This window comes from Aspergillus saccharolyticus (genome assembly GCF_003184585.1).
Source record: "Aspergillus saccharolyticus JOP 1030-1 unplaced genomic scaffold BP01scaffold_2, whole genome shotgun sequence".
Classification (NCBI taxonomy): domain Eukaryota; kingdom Fungi; phylum Ascomycota; class Eurotiomycetes; order Eurotiales; family Aspergillaceae; genus Aspergillus; species Aspergillus saccharolyticus.
In genome coordinates, this window is record NW_020290612.1 from 1,029,524 (window position 1) to 1,052,846 (window position 23,323).

A 23,323-nucleotide genomic window follows, 5' to 3' on the forward strand; every position below is an offset into this window, starting at 1 on the left:
CCCGACTAACCTCTTCAGGCCATGAGTCCGTCGCCTCATGTGATTGCATGGAAGTCGATCCCGGTCTAGATTTTCTCGGCCGGGCCGGCTAGCAACCAGAACTCCCACTTGATCGGGCGGTCTCACTCTGCGAGGGGAAATCAGGGCGGTGACTCATGATTCTGCCGGACAGTGCCCAGTGTGTGTGTGGGTGTGGGTGTGTGTCAGTCAGTCAGTCAAACCAGTTTCTGGGATTGCAGACTTTCAACTCTTACTACTGTCTACTTACCTACTCCGTACTCTGTACTCCTTCTCCAGAACGCAACTGAAACTTCTGGTGGCCTCAGGCGCTTTCGCTTACCTCCACTTCCTCCTCCTCTTCCGTCTCTCCTCTGCAACTCCACCCGCTTTTCCCTGACCTTTCGCTTCTTTCTAGCATTTTTCCCTGGTTGGTCTGTGTATTTTGCTGGTGATCTAGACAGACTCCATCCATTTATCCATCCATTGTTGGCGCCGCCTTCCGCTTCTCTCGCCTGGATCACCGACCCCTTCCTTAGTCCTTCTGTCACTCTCTTCTATATCGTCTTTGTGACTCTGCTTCTCGACCCTCCTGTTTGCTTCAGCCCTCCTCCACCCTTGATTCATCTCTCCCCCGCATTGAATTTTTTTTCTGCAGTCTTGAGACTGGATCGGATCCCTCGTCACATTCTCGCCTCCTCCGCCCCTCGTTTCTCTCCCCCCTCTTGGAGGAAGGCGATGTGAAACGGGCTGTGTGCGCGATGGCAGCGTCCTTGCACCACCCGGAGGCGGAGCGAGAGCGCATTCGTGATCTATCTAGGTATAGTAGTATACTTCCCGTACAGCTTCAAACAATATGGGCTTGTGCTCATCTAGTCTATCCTCAATCCCACAGATACTATTGTACTGTTGATCGTCCTCCTCTCCGCTTGGCAGCCGCCGACTCCCAAGACACTTCCAACCTCGACATTCCTGACGATGGTGTTCTCCCAGAGGCTCGACTTTCCTCTGATATCACCCTGACCGCGCTGGCCCAGTTGGGCGTATATCGCTTTGGCTGTAACCGCTCCTTTGTCTCCATCATTGACGGCGTGAACCAGTACATTATCGCTGAAGCTACCAAATCTATCTCCTTGCGGAACAATGACCAACACGACCCGGACGATGGGATCTATCTAGGAGTGCGTACCCTCGACCTGATCTGGGGCGTCTGTCCCCATTCCATCGCTCTTTTCACCGGTCAAGATGCTTCGAAAATAGTCGACTCGCCCAATCTTACCGCCAATCTCTCCCGCTTCGTCGTTCGAGATTTCACCAAGGAAGACTTCTACAAGGATCGTCCCTACGTCGTCGGATGGCCGTACTTTCGCTTCTACGCTGAGGTCCCCATTTACAGCCCCGCAGGCTACGTGCTCGGCACCTTCTGCGTCATTGATGACCATCCTCGCGACCATTTTGGAGATGCCGATATCGCCACCCTGCGCGAAATCGCCGATGCCATTTCAGGTCATTTGGAACATGTCCGGATCGCCCACTATCACCGTCGTGCCGAAAGCCTGGTCAAAGGGTTGACCAGCTTTGTGAAGGGACACTCCGAATTTGATCCAACGGAAGTGCCGCCGGTAACGGTGCCAAGTGACTCCTCATCTTCCTCCACGGAGTCAGAAGCGCCTCAATGGCTTGAGAGCGAATCCCCGCCCGATGCCCCCGAGCCACCCACAGGGCATCCCTCCAGTGCTTCGGAATTGACGGGGGAGCTTACATCACTATTCTCCGCGGTCACGTGTTCAGAACGAAGCAGCGCGTCAACCTCGGTCAATCCAGCCCCTCGATCCACGAACCATAGTGCCGACGATGAGCTGTGCGATCCCCGGGATACGGTCGTGGGAGCATCCGAACGCTCGGACTTCCCAGCGGTCTCGGTACGGAACCCACCGAGTTTGTCGGACAACCTGGCGCGCATCTTCGCGCGGGCCAGCGCCACTTTGCGTGACTCGATGGACCTGGATGGCGTAGTCTTCTTTGATGCCTCTCGCAGCAACTCCGGAGTGTGAGTGTTGTTCTTTCTCGAAACCGACTGGAATATGCTAGACTAATTAAGTGGTAGTGTCCGACCGGGTCATGTAGGTTCTTGGGAGCCGCTCCCAACCTCCGCCAATCCTGAATTCCTTGCCGATCCGTATCCGAGCCCGGCTGACTTAGCCGGGGTTGGCTCACTCTCCAAGGCTGCCGAAAGACCCTGTGATATCCTAGGAGAGGCGCGCCATCCTTCAGTAGCCGCTTGCAGTGAATCGAACCCGGTGACCGAAGACTTGTTGAACCGTCTTGTAGCAGTCTACCCTCATGGCCAGTTCATCAATCTCCACGAGGAACTGGCCACTGCGAGATCGTCGACACCTTCCATGCGAGAGACGCCCTCGGACGATTCATCGAGTCCGTCCTCGGAGGCACCACAGACAAATGCCACGCGTCTGTGCCTTGAATTGAAGCAGTGTTTCCCTGAGGCCTACAGCGTGCTTTTCTATCCATTATGGGATTGGAACCGCTCACGCTGGCTGGCCGGAACCCTTGTCTGGACCCGCGGTAGCGATCGCGCCCTCGACATGGAAGAACTACATTACTTCAAGGTTTTTGGTGATTCGATCATTTCTGAAGTCGCGCGAGTGGACTGGGCCACCATTCAGCGCTCCAAGTCCGCCTTCATCTCCTCAGTCAGTCATGAATTACGCTCGCCCTTGCATGGCATTTTGGCCTGTGCGGAATTGTTGCAGACGAGTCCATTAGACCCTTCCCAAGCGCACTGGATGAGCATGGTGCAAAGCTGCGGGTTGACTCTGCTTGATACATTGAATCATCTGTAAGTCCTTCATATGACGTCGTCATGTCGATGTCGGTCTTTACTGACTGATTGCAGGCTCGACTTTGCTAAGATCAATAACTTGACCACCGGAGAGGAGGTCAATAAATCGTCCAACAATTCATCATCGGTCAACCTCATGACCATTTTCGATCTGGATGCCTTGATCGAAGAGGTGACCGACGTGCAATATACCGGCCAGCGACTGGGTCGGACGATCAGTCCGCTCACAAGACGTCTGATGCACACCCCTTCCAATGCGACGCTCCAGGACGGCGAATTGACGGTGGTGGTGCGTGTGCAGGACCGTCAGGCGTGGACTGTGCAGTCCGTGGCCGGGGCTTGGCGGCGTATCGTCATGAATCTCCTGGGAAACTCCTTGAAGTGGACCAAAACAGGGTTCATCGAGGTCTCACTTTCCAAAGCCCGGCGCAAATCCGATCCGCAATCGATCTTCGCTCACCTGACCGTTACCGACACTGGGCGTGGGATTGCCCCCGACTTCTTGAAGCATAAGCTCTTCTCCCCATTTGCACAGGAGGATTCTCTCTCGGAAGGGCTCGGATTGGGCTTCAGCATTGTCCGGCAATTGGTTTCATCCCTCGACGGGCACATCAACGTGCGCAGTGAGCTAGGTATTGGCACGCAGGTCGATATCTACATTCCTGTGCGTCTGTTGGGTTCAAGCCTCGGAAATGCAGCGCCCGGCCCTGGGGTAGTCTCACCTCCCGCTATACCGACCGCTCCGCTGAGGTTCTCCCTAGTGGGCTTCGACAGCTACCCGCACCCTCGGGAAGTTCCAACTGGAATCTTGCCAGCGGAAGCCAAGCGCAAGCTGGCCATCCGCAGCTCATTGACCTCAGCCCTTCTAAAACAGCCTGGTTGGAGTCTGACCCAGGCTGAGTCGCTAGCCGATGCAAAGGGTGAAGTTGCCGTGATTGAAGAGGAAAGCCTGAGTAGAGCCATGGCGGCCGGCAAGTTGCAGCCGTCTATGGGCGCTTTGGGGGGATTTAAATTCCTCCTTGTTCTCGACAGTGACCAGGAATTGGTCCGCGATACTCTGGCCCCGAATATGATTCGTGTTTCACAGCCGTAAGTCGTCATTCTACGAAGATCGCTGTTGGCTGGACCTCAGACTCACCGCATTCCAGGTTCGGACCTCGAAAATTCGACGAAATTCTCACTCGCATACTCCTTCTATACTACGAGTACATCAAGAATCCTACACCATGCCAAACGCCACTGTCCCCGCCTACGGTTGATCCTACACTTTCCCCCACTCCCGAATCATTCCCAAGCATGCCACTGCCGTCGGCTCCGCCGCTTGATACCCACCAATCCACCTCACCTCCCCCCAAACCACAAAAAGATGTCCATGTACTGATCGTGGATGACAATGAGATTAATCTCAAGGTAAGCACTGCTGTTCTTCTCTTCATTGATGGTTGTCGTGTTCATTGACGCCGAATCACAGATCCTCGCCACATTTATCCGCAAACTCGGCTGCAGCTATGACACAGCCTCCAACGGGCTTATCGCACTCAACACGTACAAAGACTCCACTCGTCGCCACGATCTCGTCCTCATGGGTAAGTCCGTTTATTGACCCTATCCAGTCTTTGCAAGCGCCCTGCTGACCGAAGCTTCCAGATATCTCCATGCCTGTGATGGACGGCATCACTTCCACCGAGCAGATTCGTCAGTACGAAAAGAAGATGGGCCTCATTCCCACCCGCATCATTGCAGTCACCGGTCTCGGCTCGGCGGACCAGCAGCAAGAGGCGCTGGCCGCGGGCGTCGACGAGTACCTGGTGAAGCCCGTCTCCCTGAGCGGGCTGAAAAAAGTCATGAAAATCACCTAATCAGTCATGGTTATGTATGATGTACGGCCATTCACCACCCGCGCCATTTAGATGTAGACGGTCTACAACCATTTTTCACTGGTCCAGGACTAAATATCGCTGCGATGTAGTCTCCGGGACGCATATCGTTTCTCCTGTCACATTATCCTTCGTTTGTAGATAAGTGTTCAAGTACATACCTGTATATAATGGCAGTTGCACAATTGCACTACAGCTGAAGTTGGTGGAAGTGGGCTACCGTCAACCTTCTTCACTATACTGATTTCTTGTGTTCGATATGTTGGGCGTCCAACTCTCGTTTTTTCTAAGGGGTTGTACATCTCTACTCTCCTTTCAGCGATTAGACTTGGTAGTTTTGTGATTTTTTTTCGCCTTTGAGATGTTGTCAGGCCTTAGTAATCTTATCCATGATAGTACATACACGATACAGCTTGGTAGGCGTTCCCCAGCTGGGAATAGCTGGCCAAACAGGAGTTTCCTCGTGATTCTTAGCAAGTCTGCAATGGAAATGTCGCTAGTGATTGAGCTCCACCAGAAGAGGCTTTCATCAATCTCTTCAGAAAAAAAAATTGGATGATGGATTCCGAGGCAAGGTATCGAGGGAGCTATTTAGCATCCTACATACCAGTACAGCCGAGCCGGTTTGGGTCCAATATGCCGACAAGGGAGGCAGATGCCTCTCGACATCTATTCACTTACTTTTGTAGTAGAGACTGAATTGTGTTCGTCAAGATAGCTCAGAGACTTATTCTTGAGACTCGCGACTTCAACATCTGAGGCCTGGAGAATGACATACATCCAGTGGCCTTGCATGGGGTTGTCAACTAAAGCGACAGCGGCGCCGGTGCTCACATGCAGTACTTCCGTCACGACGGCCCCTGTTTATAGATAGGTTCTACGGTCAGAGGATCGATGGTCAGTCGTCACTTGTCGAGTCCAGGGGTGGAGGAGCAGGTTCCCGAGGGCAGCTGTCTATGGCAGTTCGATTTGCCATGTAGAGCCGTGGGTAGACATGGGTTGGTAAGAGATCGAAGCTCGAAAATGCCGAGCCGCGCTCCTCGTCACCTATGACGTCTCGAAAAGTGGTTACCCAGATTTACTCGTCTGACCGCTCCATGAGAAGAAGGCCGATTTGCAGACCCCGCCACAGTCTACATACTTGACCAGCAAAAACGTCTTCACGATGCGGACCAGCTGTGAACGGGCAGGGTAGCGTCCCGCAAGATTGCGCACGACGTATCATCCAACCCCCACCCACCGACCCATTCACTCATCCGGAGACCCTTCTTGAAGTGATCGGCTATATGATTTGCCCGCTCGGTCCAACTCTGCATCACCGCGGCACAAAAGCCACACCGACTGGTCACTGCGGTGCGGGTGGAGCGACATCCTTCGACTCTTGCTGCGGGTATCTTCGTGCAACGGTGGAACTTGCGGAGATGCTGCACGAGATGGTCTTTGCGCGTGAAAGTCCTCTCACTTACTGGGCGGTCCGCACAGACACCGAATTCGTGGGATTCGAGATGCGCCAGTGATGGCCGCGGGAACTCGCAGAATTCACATTCCACCTGATCTGGGAAGGCTGATGGGGAGGTATTGATCGTGCAGAGCCACGATTCAAGACAGAGATGCATACTGAGCTCATGACGGCACCAGTCGTGCTTTTTCTTGAAGGAGCGAGGACAGAATGTGCACTGGTACTGATGATCGCCAAGTGAATGGACTGAGGAGGGCCTGCGGCGAGACTGGTGGCGTCGTTGTCCTCGCCGGCTATCCGACAGGGGGAAGAGAAGCTGATCCTCGGAGTTGTAGCTCCAAGCTGCAGAAGAGACCGTGTCGGACGATGCGTGGGACTGGGCGCTCTCAAACTGTCCGCTGTCCACACTTGAAACCGAGTAGGCATGACCGTCACCCCGGCGACCAGCTCCGGTGCGCTCGGCCCGGCCGAAAGCACCCTTTCCAGACGGAGGCAAGTCTGAAGTAGCGATAGCTTCCTGAATCACCGATTCCGAGACCGGGTCCTGGTCGGGAGGAGATCTCTGCCATCGCTCCATAGGCGTCAGCGAGGTGTATCGTGAGACCGGCATGGGGGAGCTGCCGCGTGGAGCAGGAGTGACCGGGCTCGGTCGCGACGCTCGCAAAGCCATTTTCCGACGTCTTCGCGCATTCGCAAACCAATTCGAGATCTGGCGCTCGGTGAAGCCGGTCTCCCTGGCGAATTCGGCACGTTGCTCGTCGGTCGGGTAAGGAGAGTGCTGATTGCGATAGAACCAGTCGCGCAGAATCTTAGCCCCTTTCCGCGAGAAACGCGGCTTCATTTGCGTCTCAGCATCGGCTGGATCGGTCATTGCCTTCTGGGATGCTTCTCCCCCCAGTGTTGGGTGAGGATATCCGCTGTCGCGCTCTTCGGTCACGCCATGCAAATGACCGAAGACTGGAGAGATGGTCTCGAAGCCTGCGGCCTGGCGCTTCTCGCCCTGCGCAAGACTGCATTCGCGGTAAAGGGCGACACAGCTGGAGCATGAGGTTACTGGATTGGGGTTCGCAGAGGTTGTGCGCAGGATAAGACACTGTAAGCGATGGCGATGGCAGTAACTGCAAGGCACAGGAGGTCGATAGGCACCATCCAGCCATTGAGAGACACTGACAAAATTGCCGCTCAAAGGACCCGGCTGGATGGCAGTAGAAGGCTCTGCTGCAGGTAAGCTGTCAAAAGATGCGAGAGTATCGTGTTGCGATAGATTCTCGGTGGAGAGGACTTCGGATGAATTGTACTGCTGCGAGAGGTCGTCGATTGGTGAGTAATCGATTGGATATGACAACGATGCTGCAGTTTCCAGCGTCTCCCAATCTAAAAAGCTGGCGCCGACTTCAGGAGACGGTGCGAAGTTCCACGATGATGCGCCAGAGCCTGGTGAGTGATTGAGGAAATAGTTGGTGTCATCGAGAAAAGTCTCGAAAGATGGGGACTGCAGCTGGTCATCTACGGGCAAGAAGTCGTCCATCACAGAATGCCAGCAGCCTCGATGAGATCACATCTAGAACAATGTAACTAGATCGACTCCCGATCGATGAGAATTGACGGCAACAAGAGGAATATTAAGTGGAAGTAAGAAGAGAAAGAGAGAGCGTCAAAAGAGTTGCCATCAAGAAGTCAAAGAATCACTCACCGCTTTTGAGAAAGCGGTGAATCCACAATAGTTACCCCACCAAGTAGCTGACTAATATGCGCCCCCCCACTATCTTAATGCCTCAGGCATCAAGTCGGGAGCCTACGGTGTACAAGAAGAGAGGCATTTGTATGTACACGTATAATAATCTTATACTCTACCTTTAATCATAATCATAATCACTTGCAAAACTCCCTGGTCAGCAGCTCTAGCATCTTGGTTAATTCTCGCACACTTTCAACCTCCACCCACTCTTCTCTGGCATGTAAGCCCTCGCCAGATGGGCCCAGGACGATACTGGGAACCCCTGCTTGGGTCAGAAGAGCAGCATCGCACCAGAAAGGCACACTGATGACCGGCACAGGTTGACCGAGTGCCTTCTTACTGGCATCAACCATCTGCTGCACCAGAGGGTGACTATCTGGAAGGTACTGGCACGGTCGCGAGAAAGTGATGCGAGGCTCACGGAAGTGGAAGCCCGAATTCTGCTCTTGAACCTGTGAAAGCAGATTGCGCATCTCGTGGAGAATGACTTCATCTGTCTGCGCAGGCACCGTACGGAACTCGACAGTCAATGTGCAGCTGGCAGGATATGAGGATACCTCAGCGCCCCCCTTGATCACGCCGCAGTGGAGGGATGCCTGTCCCAGCACCTCGTCCACCGGCAATTGCTGCTGATACTGCTTCAACGCCTGTAACACCAGCCCCATGTGCATGATGGCATCAATCCCGGCCGCAGGGTCCGAGCCATGGGCTGCACGTCCCTCGACTTCGAGCTCCACCCAGACGAATCCCTTGTGCGCATGTGCGAGGTTGAGGTTCGTGGGCTCCAACACCACAGCCCCGTCGGCTCGCCAGCCAGCTGCAATCACATCCATCGTACCTTGAGAGGCATCCTCCTCGTCTGCCACGGCGGTGATAAGCACGTCTCCGGCCAGCTTGGAGCGCTGAGCGCTGGCCAATGCAGCCAGTCCTGCGGCGAGTCCGGCTTTCATGTCAAGAGTTCCCCGGCCGAAGATGGCCTCTTTCCCATTCTTGTTGCCCAAATGTCCACTCAATCCGTTGCCTTCATAGGTGCTCAAGGTCACGGTATCGACGTGGCCGTTAAACATAAGGGACTTCCCACCTCCGGTTCCTCTGACTATGCCGACCACAGAAGGTCGGCCTGGTGTGGTTTCCACGCGATGGTGCTCAATCGCACGATGCGCAAACCAAGCTGACAAATAATTAACGACCTCCGTCTCGCCAGCTCCCTGGGCCTGGGACAACGTCGGGTTGGAGGAATCGATCCGTGCCAGAGTCTGGGTCAAGAAAATCGGGTCATCTGAGGAGACATCCTCGGGGGTCTTGTAAGGTCGACGACCTTCAGTGCTCAGCAGTACGACCACGGAGTCTGAAGAGAAGTACAAAGGGGTGTCATGCTCCGCTTTGAGACGTCGAATAGCGGCTAAGCTGGCAGCACCACATGGACCCGAGTCTACCCCGAGTGAGGCGAGATATTCGACGGCGCAGTGACTTTCATAATCCGAGATTGTGACACTCGCGTCGACAAGCTTCTGCAGAACAGGCCAGGCGGCGGAAGACACGGTGCCGCAATTCATCCCGGCCATGATACTGGGGCTGGTAATGACTGAGGTCGAGTCTCCTTTCTTCAGGCTGACATTCAAACAAGCAGCGGTGTCTGGTTCTACAGCCACAAAGGTCGCAGGAGTTTTGCGCGACTTGGAATACATAGCGACAGCTTCAGCCAACGAGCCCACGCCCGCAGGCGAGACGACCAGCGTGTTCTGCTGGCCAAGAGCTTGCAACTGCACTTCTACCTCGTGCATCAAGGTGGAGTAGCCCTCTACAATCCAGGACGGAATCTCCGCATAGCCGTCAAAGGCTGTGTCCTGCACCAGGATTGCATTCCGCGTTGTCTGCGATGCTCTGGCGGCCTCCTGCACGGCATAGTCGTAGTCTCCGTCCGCCACCACGACATCCGCCCCTTCCGACCGGATCATCTCCTGTGTATATGCAACCATCGTGTTGGGAACATAGATGCGCGCCTGCAGAGATAGTTGACGCGCCACATAGGCCACGGCGCGACCGTGATTTCCTTCCGTAGCGGCCATGAGCGTGAAGGATTCCGCCGCCCGGATGCGTTCACTGAGGGTTTTCAAGGAGGTCTCGAGAGGCAGCTTCAAGAGCGCCAGGAGCGCCCGGTAGATGGCCCAGGAAGCTCCCAGGACCTTGAATGAGGGCAGTCCATAGCGATTGCTTTCTTGCTTGACGTACACAGCACGGACTCCGAGTTCCCGAGCGACTTCCGGCAAAGACACCAGAGGACTGGCCTGGTATCCCGGAAATTGCTTATGGAAAGCCTGAACTTGAGTCGCGAGGGGCGACACTATCGTCGAAGGAGTCGGATTGATGTAGATGGACCGCCGTTGAGCTGCCATGTTGATGTAGTTTGTGGTGCTGAGTTTGTGGGGATTCGATGCTGGCTTCACTTTATCAAGTGCTTCAGTCCTGTTGGGGGTACGGCGCCCTTCAATGACATTCCTCCTAGACCGCTTCCAGGGGAAAACTCCGCCTTGACACGAGACAGAGTTTTTTCTGATTCTTCATCTCTCCAAATTTTCACTTCTGGGGTGGGGATGAGGAGGAGAGAGCGATTGTCGCAGGAGGGCGCAGCGCAAGTCGCGGGAGGGCGCGATTTTATTTTGGAGCCGGTCGGCAACCCGCATTCGGTGCATGCAGGGATAATAAACACTTACAGGATAGAGTACTTATACTGTAGTGGTATGTATTTTGATTTCAACCACTTCAACCTCACCATCCCATCTACAACCACAACAACCACCATGCTCACTCGCCCAATCTATCGTGGCTGGACTGCGAAGAGCCTCCGCCGACAACTCTCATCTCAGGCAGGTTCTGGCCTGAAGATCAACTCCGATCGTCTTCTAGAAACTCTTCACCACACCTGCCAATGGGGTGCAGCTCATCGATATGGCGAGTCAGTACAGTTTAATTCTCCGCGCAAGAAACCCATGATGCTGACACAAAAGCAGTGCTCCAACCGAGACCGGGATGAACAGACTATGTTTGACGGACGATGATGCCCGCGTACGTCGATGGCTGCTGGACGAAGCTGAGAAGCTGGGCTGCAGCGTCACCATTGACCAGATGGGAAATATCTTCGCCCGCCAACGTGGCTCCCTCGACTCCCCGGCTCCCATGACCGCGATCCATGACCGCGATGGGCAGTCATCTCGACACTCAGCCGCGCGGGGGTCGCTATGATGGCATCCTCGGCGTCATTGCCGCATTAGAGGTGCTGCGCACGATGAAAGACCAGGGCTACCAAACCCAGTTCGATGTCGGGTTGGTGAACTGGACCAAGTGAGTGAAGCCGCTGCCTGCTCGTCCCAACCCAAGCTTAATGTATCACCTCGCAACATACCTAACACAACTCAGTGAGGAGGGCGCCCGTTTCCCCAAATCCATGTGCTCATCCGGCGTCTGGGCCGGCGAGATCCCCCTCGAGAAAGCCTGGAATCTGTCAGACATCTTCAACCCATCCGTGACTCTCCGCTCCGAGCTCAAGCGCCACGGCTTCCTGGGCGACACCCCTTGCTCCCCCGCAGGCTACCCACTGGGCGCGCACTTCGAGCTCCACATCGAACAGGGCCCCATCCTGGAGGACGCGAACAAGAAGATCGGCCTGGTGACCGGAGCCCAGGGCTATCGATGGCTGAGCATCAACGTGACAGGGCGCGACGCTCACACAGGCACAACTCCCCTCCGCGCACGACGCGATCCGCTCCTCGCGGCCTCCAAAATGATCGCCGCGTCGAACGCTATCGCCAAGCAACACGGCGCGCTCGCATCGACAGGGGTACTGAAGCTGCCGCCCACCGCGTCCACGAAAACCGTGGCGTCGGAGGTGACCTTCACCCTCGACATCCGCCACCCGCGCGACAGCGTCGTGCACGCGGTCCAGGATGAGTGTCTGAGTGTCTTCGCGGAGATCGCGCGCGAAGATGGCAAGGGGGTGACCTTCGACTGGACGCTGGATACAGATTCGCCCGCTGTGCAGTTTGACGCGAACTGCCTCGCAGCCGTCAAGGACGCCGCAACACAGCTGGTGGATGCGGATGGGTGGCTCGAGATCACCAGTGGCGCGGGCCATGATACTGTCTATACCAGTCGACACTGCCCGACGGCGATGATCTTTGTCCCCTGCAAGGAAGGGGTCAGTCACCATCCGGAGGAGTACTGCAAGCCGGAGGATTGGTAAGTGTTGCTATCCCTCACGATCAGAAGGGGGAGTTTGCAAAACTGACAGTTATAGCGCCCTTGGAACGCAAACACTGCTTGAGGCAGTGGTCAATTACGATCGCATGAGGAGCAAGCTTAAGTAGGTGATCTTGGTAAGAGAGAAAAGAAGACTCCCTCGCCCTTCGAGCCGGCTTTCAGACGGAAGATGCAGAATACAAACACCGAGGTCAATTGATTAGTGCGCCGGCCGGTCTGTCACTGATCAGGGCCGAGCTGGGCTCATAACGCCTGCTTCTGCTGCTCTCCGCCCTGCTTGGGCCACGTGTAGATTTCGTCCCTTCCAGTTAGCTTGCGCTGCAGCTCTCCTGCTCGACCGAGTTCATACAACGTCAACTGCAAGCAATTTGCATCCAGCGACAGTTCTGTTGGGCACGACTGTGTAGACCACTTGAGCTCAGCCACTCGCTCCGACAGCCCATCAGCCTAGGAATACCTACAAATAGCTATCCAGTTCCCTCAGCGTGTCCAAAGAGTCATTATAATTATGCTAATTAAATACTAGCCTATAGCTGGTCCTATGTACAGATCGGACTACTCGAGATACTCCGATCCTATTACCCATTTGCTATCACGTACTGTAACCCACTCATGCAAGCGACTGCGTACTAGTCGAACTGAACCTCGCGAAACGCTTTCCGCGCGTACGCCTGGAACCACCCATCCAAGGAGGAGTAGGCGGCAACAGAGCATCCGGAACTTGTTCAACCGTCACTTGCCCCTTCGCATCCTTGAAGAATCCACTCGAGCCAGCCGAAGAAGCCGGACCGTGGGCGAAGTAACTGAGACTCTGGTACTTGCCCAGCCACAGCATCTGTTCGTGTTCGCGGAGGTACCGATGACTGGAGAAACTGGCGAGGACGTTGTCACGACCTTGCATACCAAACTTGCGGCGTTCCTCCTGCTTCGCGTACATGCGCTTCGAGATCTCTTGCACTTCCTCGGGAGACGGGCGGAGACCCAGAGTTGGGGGAACGAATCCCTCAGGGTCTCCGGCGAACTGGCTCCATTCTCCGAGCAAGGCCATGACACGAATCTGTGCGGACGCCAGAGAGTAGGCATCGTTGGGAGGAACAACCTCACTGAATCGTTTTCCAGTCTCGCGGTTGACAACAACACAGAATGACGCACCGACGTCGGTACACACCACGGGCGCTCCAGTCAAAGCTGCCTCACCCATGGCAAGCGGCAGACCTTCCGAGGTCGACGAATTCATGAACAGCCACTGAAGGGATCAATTAGTGACATCTTTAGCAAAAGAAAGCACGCAGGTAGACACTCACAGCATCCTGTAGTACCACATCTGGCTTACCCAGACCCTTCAGTACAACATGGTCGCGCAGGGACTTGGACGCGATAACTTCTTGACATTCCGAGGCATATCCCGGTGCACGTTCCATGTCGCCGTAGATATGCAGGCGATAGTCCTTGAAGCCCCATTGGTTGACAATCAGATCCGTGGCCATAATAGCCGTTTTGATATCCTTGACATAACTGCATGTCGTATTAGCATGACTTTTGTGGTGCTTAACCTGGTAGGTATGGAGCGGGAACTAACCGAATATGCGACAACATGACAACTGTGGGTGTCTCGGTCTTGATCTTCTCGATGGGCTTGTATCTCTCCATGTTCGTGATGCCGTTGACCACGGGATCGATCTTGCGTGCGAATGCCCGACGGTGCTCCAAGACACCTTCACACGTTCCCAATTCAATCTCCCACCCGGGATTGAAGTACTCGGCACACGGAAGAACGACATCCGCATGGTGCTCAATGAGAACGCAAGACAGGTGGCCCAGAGAGATAAGGGTAGTGTTGACGAAGGTGGAGTCAAAAGACACAGCCGCAGAAAGGAACGTCGTCATCTCACGGAAACTCACGCAGTGATCCCAAACATGAAGTGCACACTTGCGCTTCACCTTGCAGAGCACACCGTAGTTGGCGCCAGTAAAGTGGTGAGAGGCTTGGAACACATCTGGAATGCGGTCGGGAACCGGGACGGAGAAGATGAAAAGATCTGGAAGTAGGTTAGGAAGGAAGTTCGTTATTGGCAGACAAAGTAGAAAGTCACTCACAGCGGTGCCACATGTCGAGGGCTGTATCGAGCTGCTGCAGAGTAGGCAGCTCGGCGTGCCACCATTCGGAGACGGGAATAGCACCATCCATTTCCTCAGTCAGCCAGAGCTCACGCCAAGCGCGCTTGACGGTGTCACTCATCCAAACATCGTTCCAGTTTCGCGAGGATTCGAAGTAAGTGTTGAGATCGACTAACGCCTTCGTAGCTTCTTCAATATGGGCGCGAGTCTTGTTGATGGTACGAGCACATCGGACCAGGCTGGCCAAGATCGGAATGAAGTTCTGTTCGATGTCGGCAATCTTGGTGTCGTGGATTTTCTGGACAACCTCGGAATCAAGATAGTTCTGGAACATGCCATGCGTCGGGTTCAAAAAGTCAAGTCCCCATTGAGGCAAGACCGTCAGTGACTGCACGTTTCTCTCGATCTGAAACCTTGGCACACCGAAGTCGTTGGCTGCCTCGGCAAGGATGTGCCAGCGGATGCCCTTCAGGTCGTTCACCATGTCGCGTCTACAGGCCGAGACACCACCGGGCTCATTGGGCCAAGTACCGGTATCCATAGCGAGAACGTGAAGCTCAGTGTCAGTGTCCTGAATTTGCGTCGACAGAGTTCGGGTGTTGATGCGAGATTCTCCTCCCACCCCGAAACTTGACAGATCCGCGATCTTGAAGGCGATGGGTGTCCACGAGCTAATTTCAGGATCAATGTCAACCCGGGCAAGCACCGTATCAGCCCGGGCTTCAAGGTAGTCACCGGCCACTTCCAGCCGACACCAGTCACGGTTACGCCAGTAGGGCTTGAGAACACGATCGGTGCGCAGCAGAATCTCATCCAACCACCGCGCGGTGATGGCATCGAACTCTTTGCTCGCTTTCCATGATTTCCAAAGATGGGTGCGAGCGCGTGAAGTGGGGATTGGGTACTTTTTGACGTTGGTGCCGAGCAGCCGGGAAACGAGGTTGACCTTCACAGAAGAGAAGGAGAGCAGCGGATTGTCATCCAAGAAACTGCACTTCGTTGGTTTCTCCAATACATGGAACCAATCCTCTTGAATCATGGACGGAGTGGTCACTTCCTCCCCGTTCATCGTGGTAGCGATTATAGGATGGAACTTGTGATCATAAGTCCATGTAGCTCTGTGCTGTTCGTCTCCTTGCACGTAGGTGGCATCCGTCACACGGGGATATGGGATCCACTTATCCAGGCGCTCAGGACGATTAGGAGGCGGCATGCACCAGGCGACCTTGATCTTCATATGTGGCAATTCATACTCCGCCCGTAGAAGTTCGTCTTCGAACTTAGCTCCCTTGCGATAATAGAACTTGAAGTCCATCGGGTTGACGCCCCGCATAGCGGAGCCGGAAGTGATGTACCCGCGCTTGTCGTATTGGACAATCTGACCTTCCAGCTTGCCTTGGGTACACTGCCGTTGCAGAGGCAGCTTCGAGCGCCCATTTTCAGCGTAGTCGTATTTGAACTCGTTGATCAAGTCCTGGCCACGATATTCCTGTCGCGCCAGAAGCAGTAACTTGGGCCCGTACGTGTTGATGGCAACGAGACTATTGTAATCGCCGGGCTCCTGATCGTGTTTTCCAGTGTATTGATACAGTTTGAACGTGCCGTCTGATTCGGTTCTGAAGAAGCCCGTAGATTTGCCGCTGAGGCTCTCCATTTCCACTCGATTGTGGTATATGACGGTCTTCCAGCCTTGCATGTTTCGGTAGAGGGTAGAGACCTTGTCGCGACCATGCACCTGTGAAAATCAGTATCAAAATAGAGCGCCTCGTCGAAAAGTGAGTATCTTACCAGGACTAGAGGAATAATGATGCGCTGCAGCATTTTGCAAAATTGCCACACAGCAGTGAGAATGACGGTTGCTGGCCAGGCAAAGAACAAAGGCTGTCCTCGAAGCATGAAATCAAGTTCGCGTTGGTATTCTGGGTCAGCGACCAATGCAATGACCATGAACTTAATGCACGCATTCCAAATTTGCACGGTCCGAGCAAGTGACATCCGGATGGCCTCACCCATGCCGACGTTGGAAACCTCTGCGTTCAATGCCAAGATATCCCGGATTGGCCTGTCGTACCTGTTGCTGAGAAAACCCTCTTGCTCGAGACCCCGGTGCTGGGATTCCAGTGCCTTTGCATATTTCTTAACAGAGATAGTCATGATGGCACCGAGATTCCAGCGAGCAAGGTATTCCTCGATGTCAAGAGACTCGCCAGCCGTCGCTCTAGACTCGAGCCAATCAAGTTGCTGTGAGGACACGCGACACGACTCACCCACACACCTACGAAGCAGGAATGAGCGGGCAAACTGGGGCAGAAGGTCCCACTCAATATCGCAATCAATTCCTAGCAACAGGTGGCGGAGGATTGTCTTGGAAGTGTAGTTCAGCACGCGAGTCCGCTCCGCGGAACTATTCTCCAGCTGACGCTTGACACCTTCAGGCAGAACCAGTTCTTGGCCAGCTTGACCATGCACCGCGAGAAGTTCAGCGAACATTGCATGATCATGAGATAGACCAAGATGAAACTCGGCAGTCATCTGGATGATCGCTTCCGCAATAGCCTGGCAATTGCGTCGGATATCCGAGACCCAATCATAGCCGACAAGGTCAGGACCAACAACAACATAGATATGAAGACGCTCGCCCGTGCGGCGGCAGAGTGCACGGACTTTCTGCTCAGGCTGGATTAAGTGAGCTGCTGATACCAGCTCCACCGTTGTTTCTCCGCTTTCCCAAAGTTGAGCCGTGCGGTTGATGATATGCGCGGCAGCAGGGAATGCAGCTTGGACAAGAGCCGTTCTGGGTTGATCTGAGCGAAGAATCTGCATGACCTCCACACCGGGATGGATTGTCGGATCGAGCTTGTACCGGAACTCCTCGGAAAGCAGACCAACATTGTCAAACATCTGAGAGAGTGTCGACTGAGACAAATCAGGGCAGGGTTCGAGGGAGCTAGAGCCATGAGTTCGCGACGTGTCCTTGATCTTGACAATGCTTTTCTCCTCGGGGGAACTCTTAAACAGCGACAATCCAATGTCGGCTTTGTAAAGCGAATAGAAGGCACAGGCCCAGGTTCCACTGCCCAGGCCAATGACACTGCTGTACTGGAATGCCGGCAAGACTTCGTGAAGGATGATTCCCACCACTAAGCCGAGCAGAGCACTGGCAGCCAATCCACTAGCCACGTGAGGTCCGCTGAAGATTCTGTTGTATTGGTACCAGAGCAGACCGCTGTAGCAGCCAACATAGGCCAAGAACATGATGACTGAGATCTTGGCCGTCTCGAATGTCCACATGATGGCCAAAGTGATGGCAACACCCCAGATGTGTAGGAAAAAAAACTTCATCAGGTTCTGCCAGTACAGCCTCCGACGTGCATTGGCATCGGTGAGGGTGACTTCCCGTAGACCGGCGAGCGAAGACACAGGCTGAGGTGTACGTTTGGTGACGGAGATCCAGAGAGGTTGGGAGACCGCGTCAAGAATGACAGCACCCAGCAAGTAGTAGCCAAGCGCAAAGCCAACAGTCAGTCGATAAGTGGCGCTGTTTGCGGCAGACAAACCGACAATGGACTCGCCAGTAAGAAGAGCACTCCACTTGTCGGAAAGAGCAACCACGAAATATAGGATACCACACCATACATCCGCACCGGTATGACGCCAGTGCAAAAAGGCGCTGTGAAGCTTGAGGCCTTTCTGCATCTCACCCATAGTGTCTACTGCCGCTCTCAGTTGCAGGTTCCAGGTTGGGCTGTAGGGCAGGGGCATCTTCGTCCGAGAATAGCGGCAGTACCAGCCAAGAAGGAAGACAGTTGCTGAATAGCCGTCAGCCAGCTTCGCTACCAACGGGTCTGTGGTCTTTTTGGTCCAGAAGTGACGATGTCTCTCTTTCTTAACACGAGCGTAGAGGGCCTGGCGTGCGTCTGATCCGAAGTCTTTGACCTTCTCATTCTGACTCTCGCTCGGAGGCACACACTTTTGCAAGTACCATTCCACAATTTGGGTGTCGGTCACCGTGGGAATGTTAAGATACCAGCTGTTCCATTGTCGCATGACGCGCCGCGCCCCAAATAGCAAAGAGCCCAAGAAGAGGAAGAGGATGCACAGATAGATGACCGAATCGCGGTGCACCCACAAAGTGACGATGGGCGAAATAAACAGGATTGGGATGCAAGTCATGATCACAGTTCGTCCCTGTTGGGGTTAGCCATAGTCGTCGCCATTGTTGGGCTGAATGAAAGCTTACCGACTGAAACGAATAGCCCGGTAGCTGATAGACGGACAGCGCGGACAAAGTCATCAGGTACGTTGACAGCATCACAAAGTAAAGGAAGAATAGAATTCCGGCTGAAAATCCCTTGACCACACCGACAGCAATCAGTGCGATGATACCTCCCACTAGAGCGACAGCGAGACCAGCGACAAAACGTGTAAGCACAAACATGCTCATGGCGGGGAACGCCATGGCGTACAGATAGTAGCTTCCTCCGGAGCTGATCCAGCTGCCGAAGCCACCACAGACAAGCAGGGCGCACATCAAGGCGGTAGTTGCCAGCGTTTTATCCACATCGCTCATATAGGTGGTGAGGTAGAGACCGCGACCGACAGTGGTAAGCATCGTGACATCGATCAGCGCCGGAACTGCGAAGATACCCAGGAATGTGAATCGATAATGCCAGGGAATCGTGTTCCGGTCGCCCTTGGGATCGAGATCGACATTCATGGACGCGTATGACGTGGGAAGCTCTGTGAATGCTTCCTCCCGTTGGGGTGGCTGGTACTTGTGATAGTAAGCCCGGTACCATTTCCAGATAATCTTTCCAAGTCGCTTGGGTGTCGTGTCAAAATACATGTCGGTCCGCGCACCACAGGCATACATCTCTGTGAAGCATGAAGCCTGTACGGCATCCTGGTTCGGCAGGGGGTTCCGATCAAGGACTTCCAGGTAGATCTCGTTCAAGGCTAGACGGCGGAACGCGCAGAAGATACATAGGGCGAAGAAATCCGCACTCGCATCAATCTGACCTTTTTGAAGAGTAGTCTGAACCACATCCTGAAGCTTTGCGAGAATATCCGCTTCGTTATCGAGCAAGACCTCCGGTAACCGAGCATCAATCTCCAAGAAAAGTGCTGTGGCAGCCTCAGGGCTCAGAGACCAGCACCCTTGTTCCTGATACCATGCCAACCGGGAGGCGACAAGCTCAGCAGCGGAGATTTCCTCATCCAGGTACGCGCTGGAGGTCAAGGCCCGGCGTTGAGCGTGAGAAGGCGCATCCACCAGTTGGTATTCGCTACAGGCTCGCAGCTTCGCGCACAGCATAGAAGAATCAGTGCACTGCGATGCGGCTAGCCGGCGATGCCACACGAGGTTTTCAGCCGGTGTGAGCTGCTCAATGTCATCGACCCAGCGTTGAGGCATCTCCCAGATTGGGGACAGCGACTGGGTTTGAGCGGCCAAGGCCATTTCCACCATCAAGCATTGGGTACGACTAAACCCGCGACCCGAGAGATAGGCGTGCACGATGGCTCCAGTCCGATCCAGTGACTTGCCGTTCACATAAAGATTGAGCATACCGATGTGGGGATCGAGATCAAGCAAGCCCCAGATCTGAGTGCCTAGCCGCGTGCGGAAGCCAGAGTGCAAGCCAACGTAGACTCGAAGACGATCATTGTCATCGCCACGGCTGCTGCTCAGCAGATCAACCAGCTCCTTGGTGGCCGCGATAGCATCGGAGAGATCGGGATAGATGTCCTGTGCCTTCTGGAGGGTACGGATGGATGCAGCGATCGGGCGAAGCTTATTGGGCTGAAGGCGCTCCAGCAAATCCAAGTCTCGCAAATGACGCTGGGTCTCGAGTACATCGGTGATGTTCTGCGCAGTACAATCCAAGCCAAGATGGAAGCACCCGAGTTCTGTGTAAGTGGCACCATCGGGAGAAAATGCCAGAGGATCGATTTGAGGATTTTCGTCGGAGGCGGTCCATTCGAGACCGTTGATCCTCAGACCGGGACTTTCTCGCGCAAGACTGGAGGATGCGGCAGGAGGAGCCAGAGCCAGTTTGGCTTTGAGATTGGGGATGAAGGAGTTGAGTGAGTCGAAGAGCTGCGTCGCTGTTGTTGTTGTTGATGCCTTCGAAGGCGTGGCGGTGATGGCGGCGTTGTTGCGCCACACGTCATGTGCCTCGAGGACCTCCCCACGTTTCAGCCACATCATGGCGCCTAACGGTTCTTCCTGCACGGTTTCGGCCACGGCGGTCTCCGCGTTGGTCAACGCCGCCCGAGGGCCGATGTAAATCATTGCACTGTTGTAGTTGCACCACTTGAACGTGCGCCCAATGACATGATGCGACACCTTCACTCCATCATCCACCGTGTCCCACATCGCCAAAGTCGATTCTCCCCGAGCCTTCTGTGCTGCCACGACACGCATGGCAGCCCGCATCTCCGCCATTTGGAAATAGTTGCGTCGGTCTCCATCCGTCAAGATGGTTCCGTTGCGATAGACAATGCCGCGCACCTGCTGCATGTTGATCTGGCGACATTGCTTCTCCCCGAGGTAGTCCGGGGGCGCCAGCTCGAGCCAGACGTCCAGTCCAAGGTCGTTGATATACTTCAGCAGCTCGTTCAGGACAACCGGCTGGAAGTGGGCGTGGAATTCGGCTAACAGCACTCCGTGGAAGGGGGAAGACGATCCCTGTTCGCGCTTGAAATTGCTCGTCAGGGCCTGGACCACTGTATTCAAGGCTTGAATGACCTCGTCGTTACTGCGACTGGCATCCGATTGCACCAAGCTTTGTACGTCGATCCGGCCGAGAACGTGCGGAGAGGTGCAATGACCCGAGAGGGCGTTCCGAACCCCTGGTTGAAGGGGGTCGACGACGAGAACATCCCACTGCGAGAGCAACTTCGTCTCGGCCGGCGTGGGGGGACTGGAGAAAGCGCCCAGGAACACTCCGAAAGATTTGAGATCGCGTTTGGCCGATTTCTCGGACCAAGGCGCAGAAGACTTGCCAGTCTTAAGCTGATCGAAGTACCGGACAATAGCGCTCGGTACTTCAGTGAGTTGATGACGTTTCTGGGGGATGGTGAGCAGGACTGCCCGGCATCAGTGAACAAGGGAAGCACAAAGAAGCACATACCCGCCATATACCATACAATTTTCTTCCAATGTAACCCAGGATAAAGAGTGAACCAAGAACGATTGTGGCTAGTAAACAGAATGCGAGGACCTGCGCATACCAAGTCAGCGGGAGACGTTCAGGACTCGTCGCGACCATCAGCAACCACTCACTTTATCCCACCAGGTCGAGGTCATGCGATTCCATCCTACGGCATCGAGGCCCAGATACTCGGGGCCCGCCATGGTGATAGAAGCAGGGTCAACCACCAGACATGCACCCTTTTCTCACCCACACAAGGACACTGTGGACTATTATCTGCGGCGGCTCTAAACGAAGGTCGATAAAAACGAGTGACACGACTACAACCCACGTCTCCTCTCGAGCTACCGGGGTGTGGGAGGAGTGTCAGCCTCTCTAATACTTAAATATACCCTATTTATAGGAGGTACATGGCGCTCGATCCATGGCGGCGGCGGCGTCGCCGCAATGAGAAGGGTCTAAGAGCTGGCTCGCTTGACTGGAGTAGGTAGCGTATGGTATTACTGTTGTTTAGAGATTATTATATTTCTCTCCGCGATTTTTCCTTGATTTGATTTGATTTTTTGGGGGGGCAATTTCCCATTCGTTACTTTATCTGGTTCGCGAAAGACCCAGTTATTTTGGGCCAAGTCGTGCTGCCAGCGAATCTCCTCCAGCGCCAGGCTAGTGGCTCACAGATGAGCGCTAAGCACTAAGTGGACTGCATGTCTGACTCGAAAATTACGGGTCTCTTCTCATCCTCTTGGGGACCGGTGTCACGGCTTTAGACCCAAGAATACTACGGTAGCCACTGCGATCGAGCGATGGCGGTGGGATGTTGTCTCAGTCGGATCTATGACTGCCAGGGCCACCAACGCCGCACAGGTATTGCCGAGAATCCATAATCCAGCATTGGTCTACAAAGCGGAATTTCTTGCGCCATTCGGGGTATCGGACGCTATCTCTTCCACCGCGGACAGGAGGTTGATCTCACCATTTTTATAACCTTCGCCGTGTGCCATCTCTTGCCCTCCAAGGACTACGACTCCGAACCCTGACGCCAGTTTCCTTCTACTCCCTGACTCCTCCGTACTGTCGTTTCATCTTTCCCCACGGTTCTGGCTCCCTGGTGCATGGATGGCTCGCCCCAAGCTTAGTCGTCCGCGGCGGCCCTGGTGCATTGCGATTTGCATTGCAGTGGCCGTCGCGGTGATCGTGGTGATTGTTGTGCCCTGTGCCGTCATTTTGACTCGGAAGAAGCACCATTCGAAGAGCACCAATGTGCTCTACCCCGTGTACATCTACCCTACCAATTCCAGCACCTGGGATCCCTTGTATAAAGAGTGAGTCTGGCCGATGTGCATCTTGCGTTCCCCCTTTCTAGACCCAGGGACCCTCAATTGACCCGGCCCCAGAATCACTGAACGCCCTGATCTGAACTTCACGGTGATCATTAATCCGTCCAGTGGACCAGGCAACACGACGTCTCCGGATGAGGCGTATAGCAGCCAGGTCGAACGCCTAGCGAGCTACGCGAATGTTCGTCGAGTAGGCTATGTACGGACTGGGTACGCGACCCGCAACATCTCCTCGGTGTTGGCGGATGTATCAACCTATGCGGGGTGGGCGAACCAGTCGAGCCAACTCGCGATGGACGGAATTTTTTTCGATGAGGCCCCCTACGATTACACAGCGGAGAAGGTCGAGTATATGAAGACCATCAATGCCGTGGTGAAGAATTCCACGGGTTTGCAGGGAGAACGAATGGTAAGTAGATTTATTCCTATGGAACCAAGTTTTTCTGTTTTTTCTTTCTTTTCTTTTTCTTTTTTTTTTTTTTTTCTTTTCTTTTTTTTTTTTTTTTTTTTTTTTTTTTTTTTTTTT

The 23,323-nt window shown here is 54.3% G+C and overlaps 5 protein-coding genes across 5 annotated transcripts; 2 read left to right on the forward strand and 3 right to left on the reverse strand.

Annotated features, from left to right (window-relative positions):
- The first annotated feature begins 260 nt into the window (after positions 1-260).
- Positions 261-4,555, forward strand: BP01DRAFT_352929 (hybrid sensor histidine kinase/response regulator). The gene is made up of 6 exons (XM_025574051.1): positions 261-817; positions 893-2,047; positions 2,105-2,854; positions 2,912-3,946; positions 4,006-4,267; positions 4,329-4,555. Exons 1-6 carry the CDS (start codon positions 759-761, stop codon positions 4,458-4,460), a joined length of 3,393 nt encoding a protein of 1,130 aa, XP_025435437.1. The 5' UTR covers positions 261-758; the 3' UTR covers positions 4,461-4,555.
- A 1,039-nt stretch (positions 4,556-5,594) lies between these two features.
- Positions 5,595-7,810, reverse strand: BP01DRAFT_78289 (homeobox domain-containing protein). Its single transcript, XM_025580101.1, has one exon. The coding sequence runs from the start codon at positions 7,719-7,721 to the stop codon at positions 5,895-5,897; it is 1,827 nt and encodes a 608-aa protein (XP_025435438.1). The 5' UTR covers positions 7,722-7,810; the 3' UTR covers positions 5,595-5,894.
- A 237-nt stretch (positions 7,811-8,047) lies between these two features.
- BP01DRAFT_420411 (tryptophan synthase beta subunit-like PLP-dependent enzyme) lies at positions 8,048-10,530 on the reverse strand. The gene has a single exon (XM_025579459.1). It carries the CDS (start codon positions 10,325-10,327, stop codon positions 8,066-8,068), a length of 2,262 nt encoding a protein of 753 aa, XP_025435439.1. The 5' UTR covers positions 10,328-10,530; the 3' UTR covers positions 8,048-8,065.
- A 202-nt stretch (positions 10,531-10,732) lies between these two features.
- Positions 10,733-12,295, forward strand: BP01DRAFT_413106 (M20 family metallo-hydrolase; the record flags this gene model as incomplete). Its single annotated transcript, XM_025578986.1, has 5 exons — positions 10,733-10,887; positions 10,943-11,042; positions 11,155-11,273; positions 11,349-12,167; positions 12,226-12,295. The coding sequence occupies 5 exons, from the start codon at positions 10,733-10,735 to the stop codon at positions 12,293-12,295; spliced, it is 1,263 nt and encodes a 420-aa protein (XP_025435440.1).
- A 380-nt stretch (positions 12,296-12,675) lies between these two features.
- Positions 12,676-21,772, reverse strand: BP01DRAFT_420413 (glycosyltransferase family 4 protein). Its single transcript, XM_025579460.1, has 8 exons — positions 21,592-21,772; positions 21,440-21,529; positions 18,547-21,375; positions 16,095-18,494; positions 14,286-16,041; positions 13,768-14,227; positions 13,493-13,703; positions 12,676-13,434 (listed from the first exon to the last, which is right to left on the reverse strand). Exons 1-8 carry the CDS (start codon positions 21,661-21,663, stop codon positions 12,799-12,801), a joined length of 8,454 nt encoding a protein of 2,817 aa, XP_025435441.1. The 5' UTR covers positions 21,664-21,772; the 3' UTR covers positions 12,676-12,798.
- Between the last annotated feature and the right edge of the window lie 1,551 nt (positions 21,773-23,323).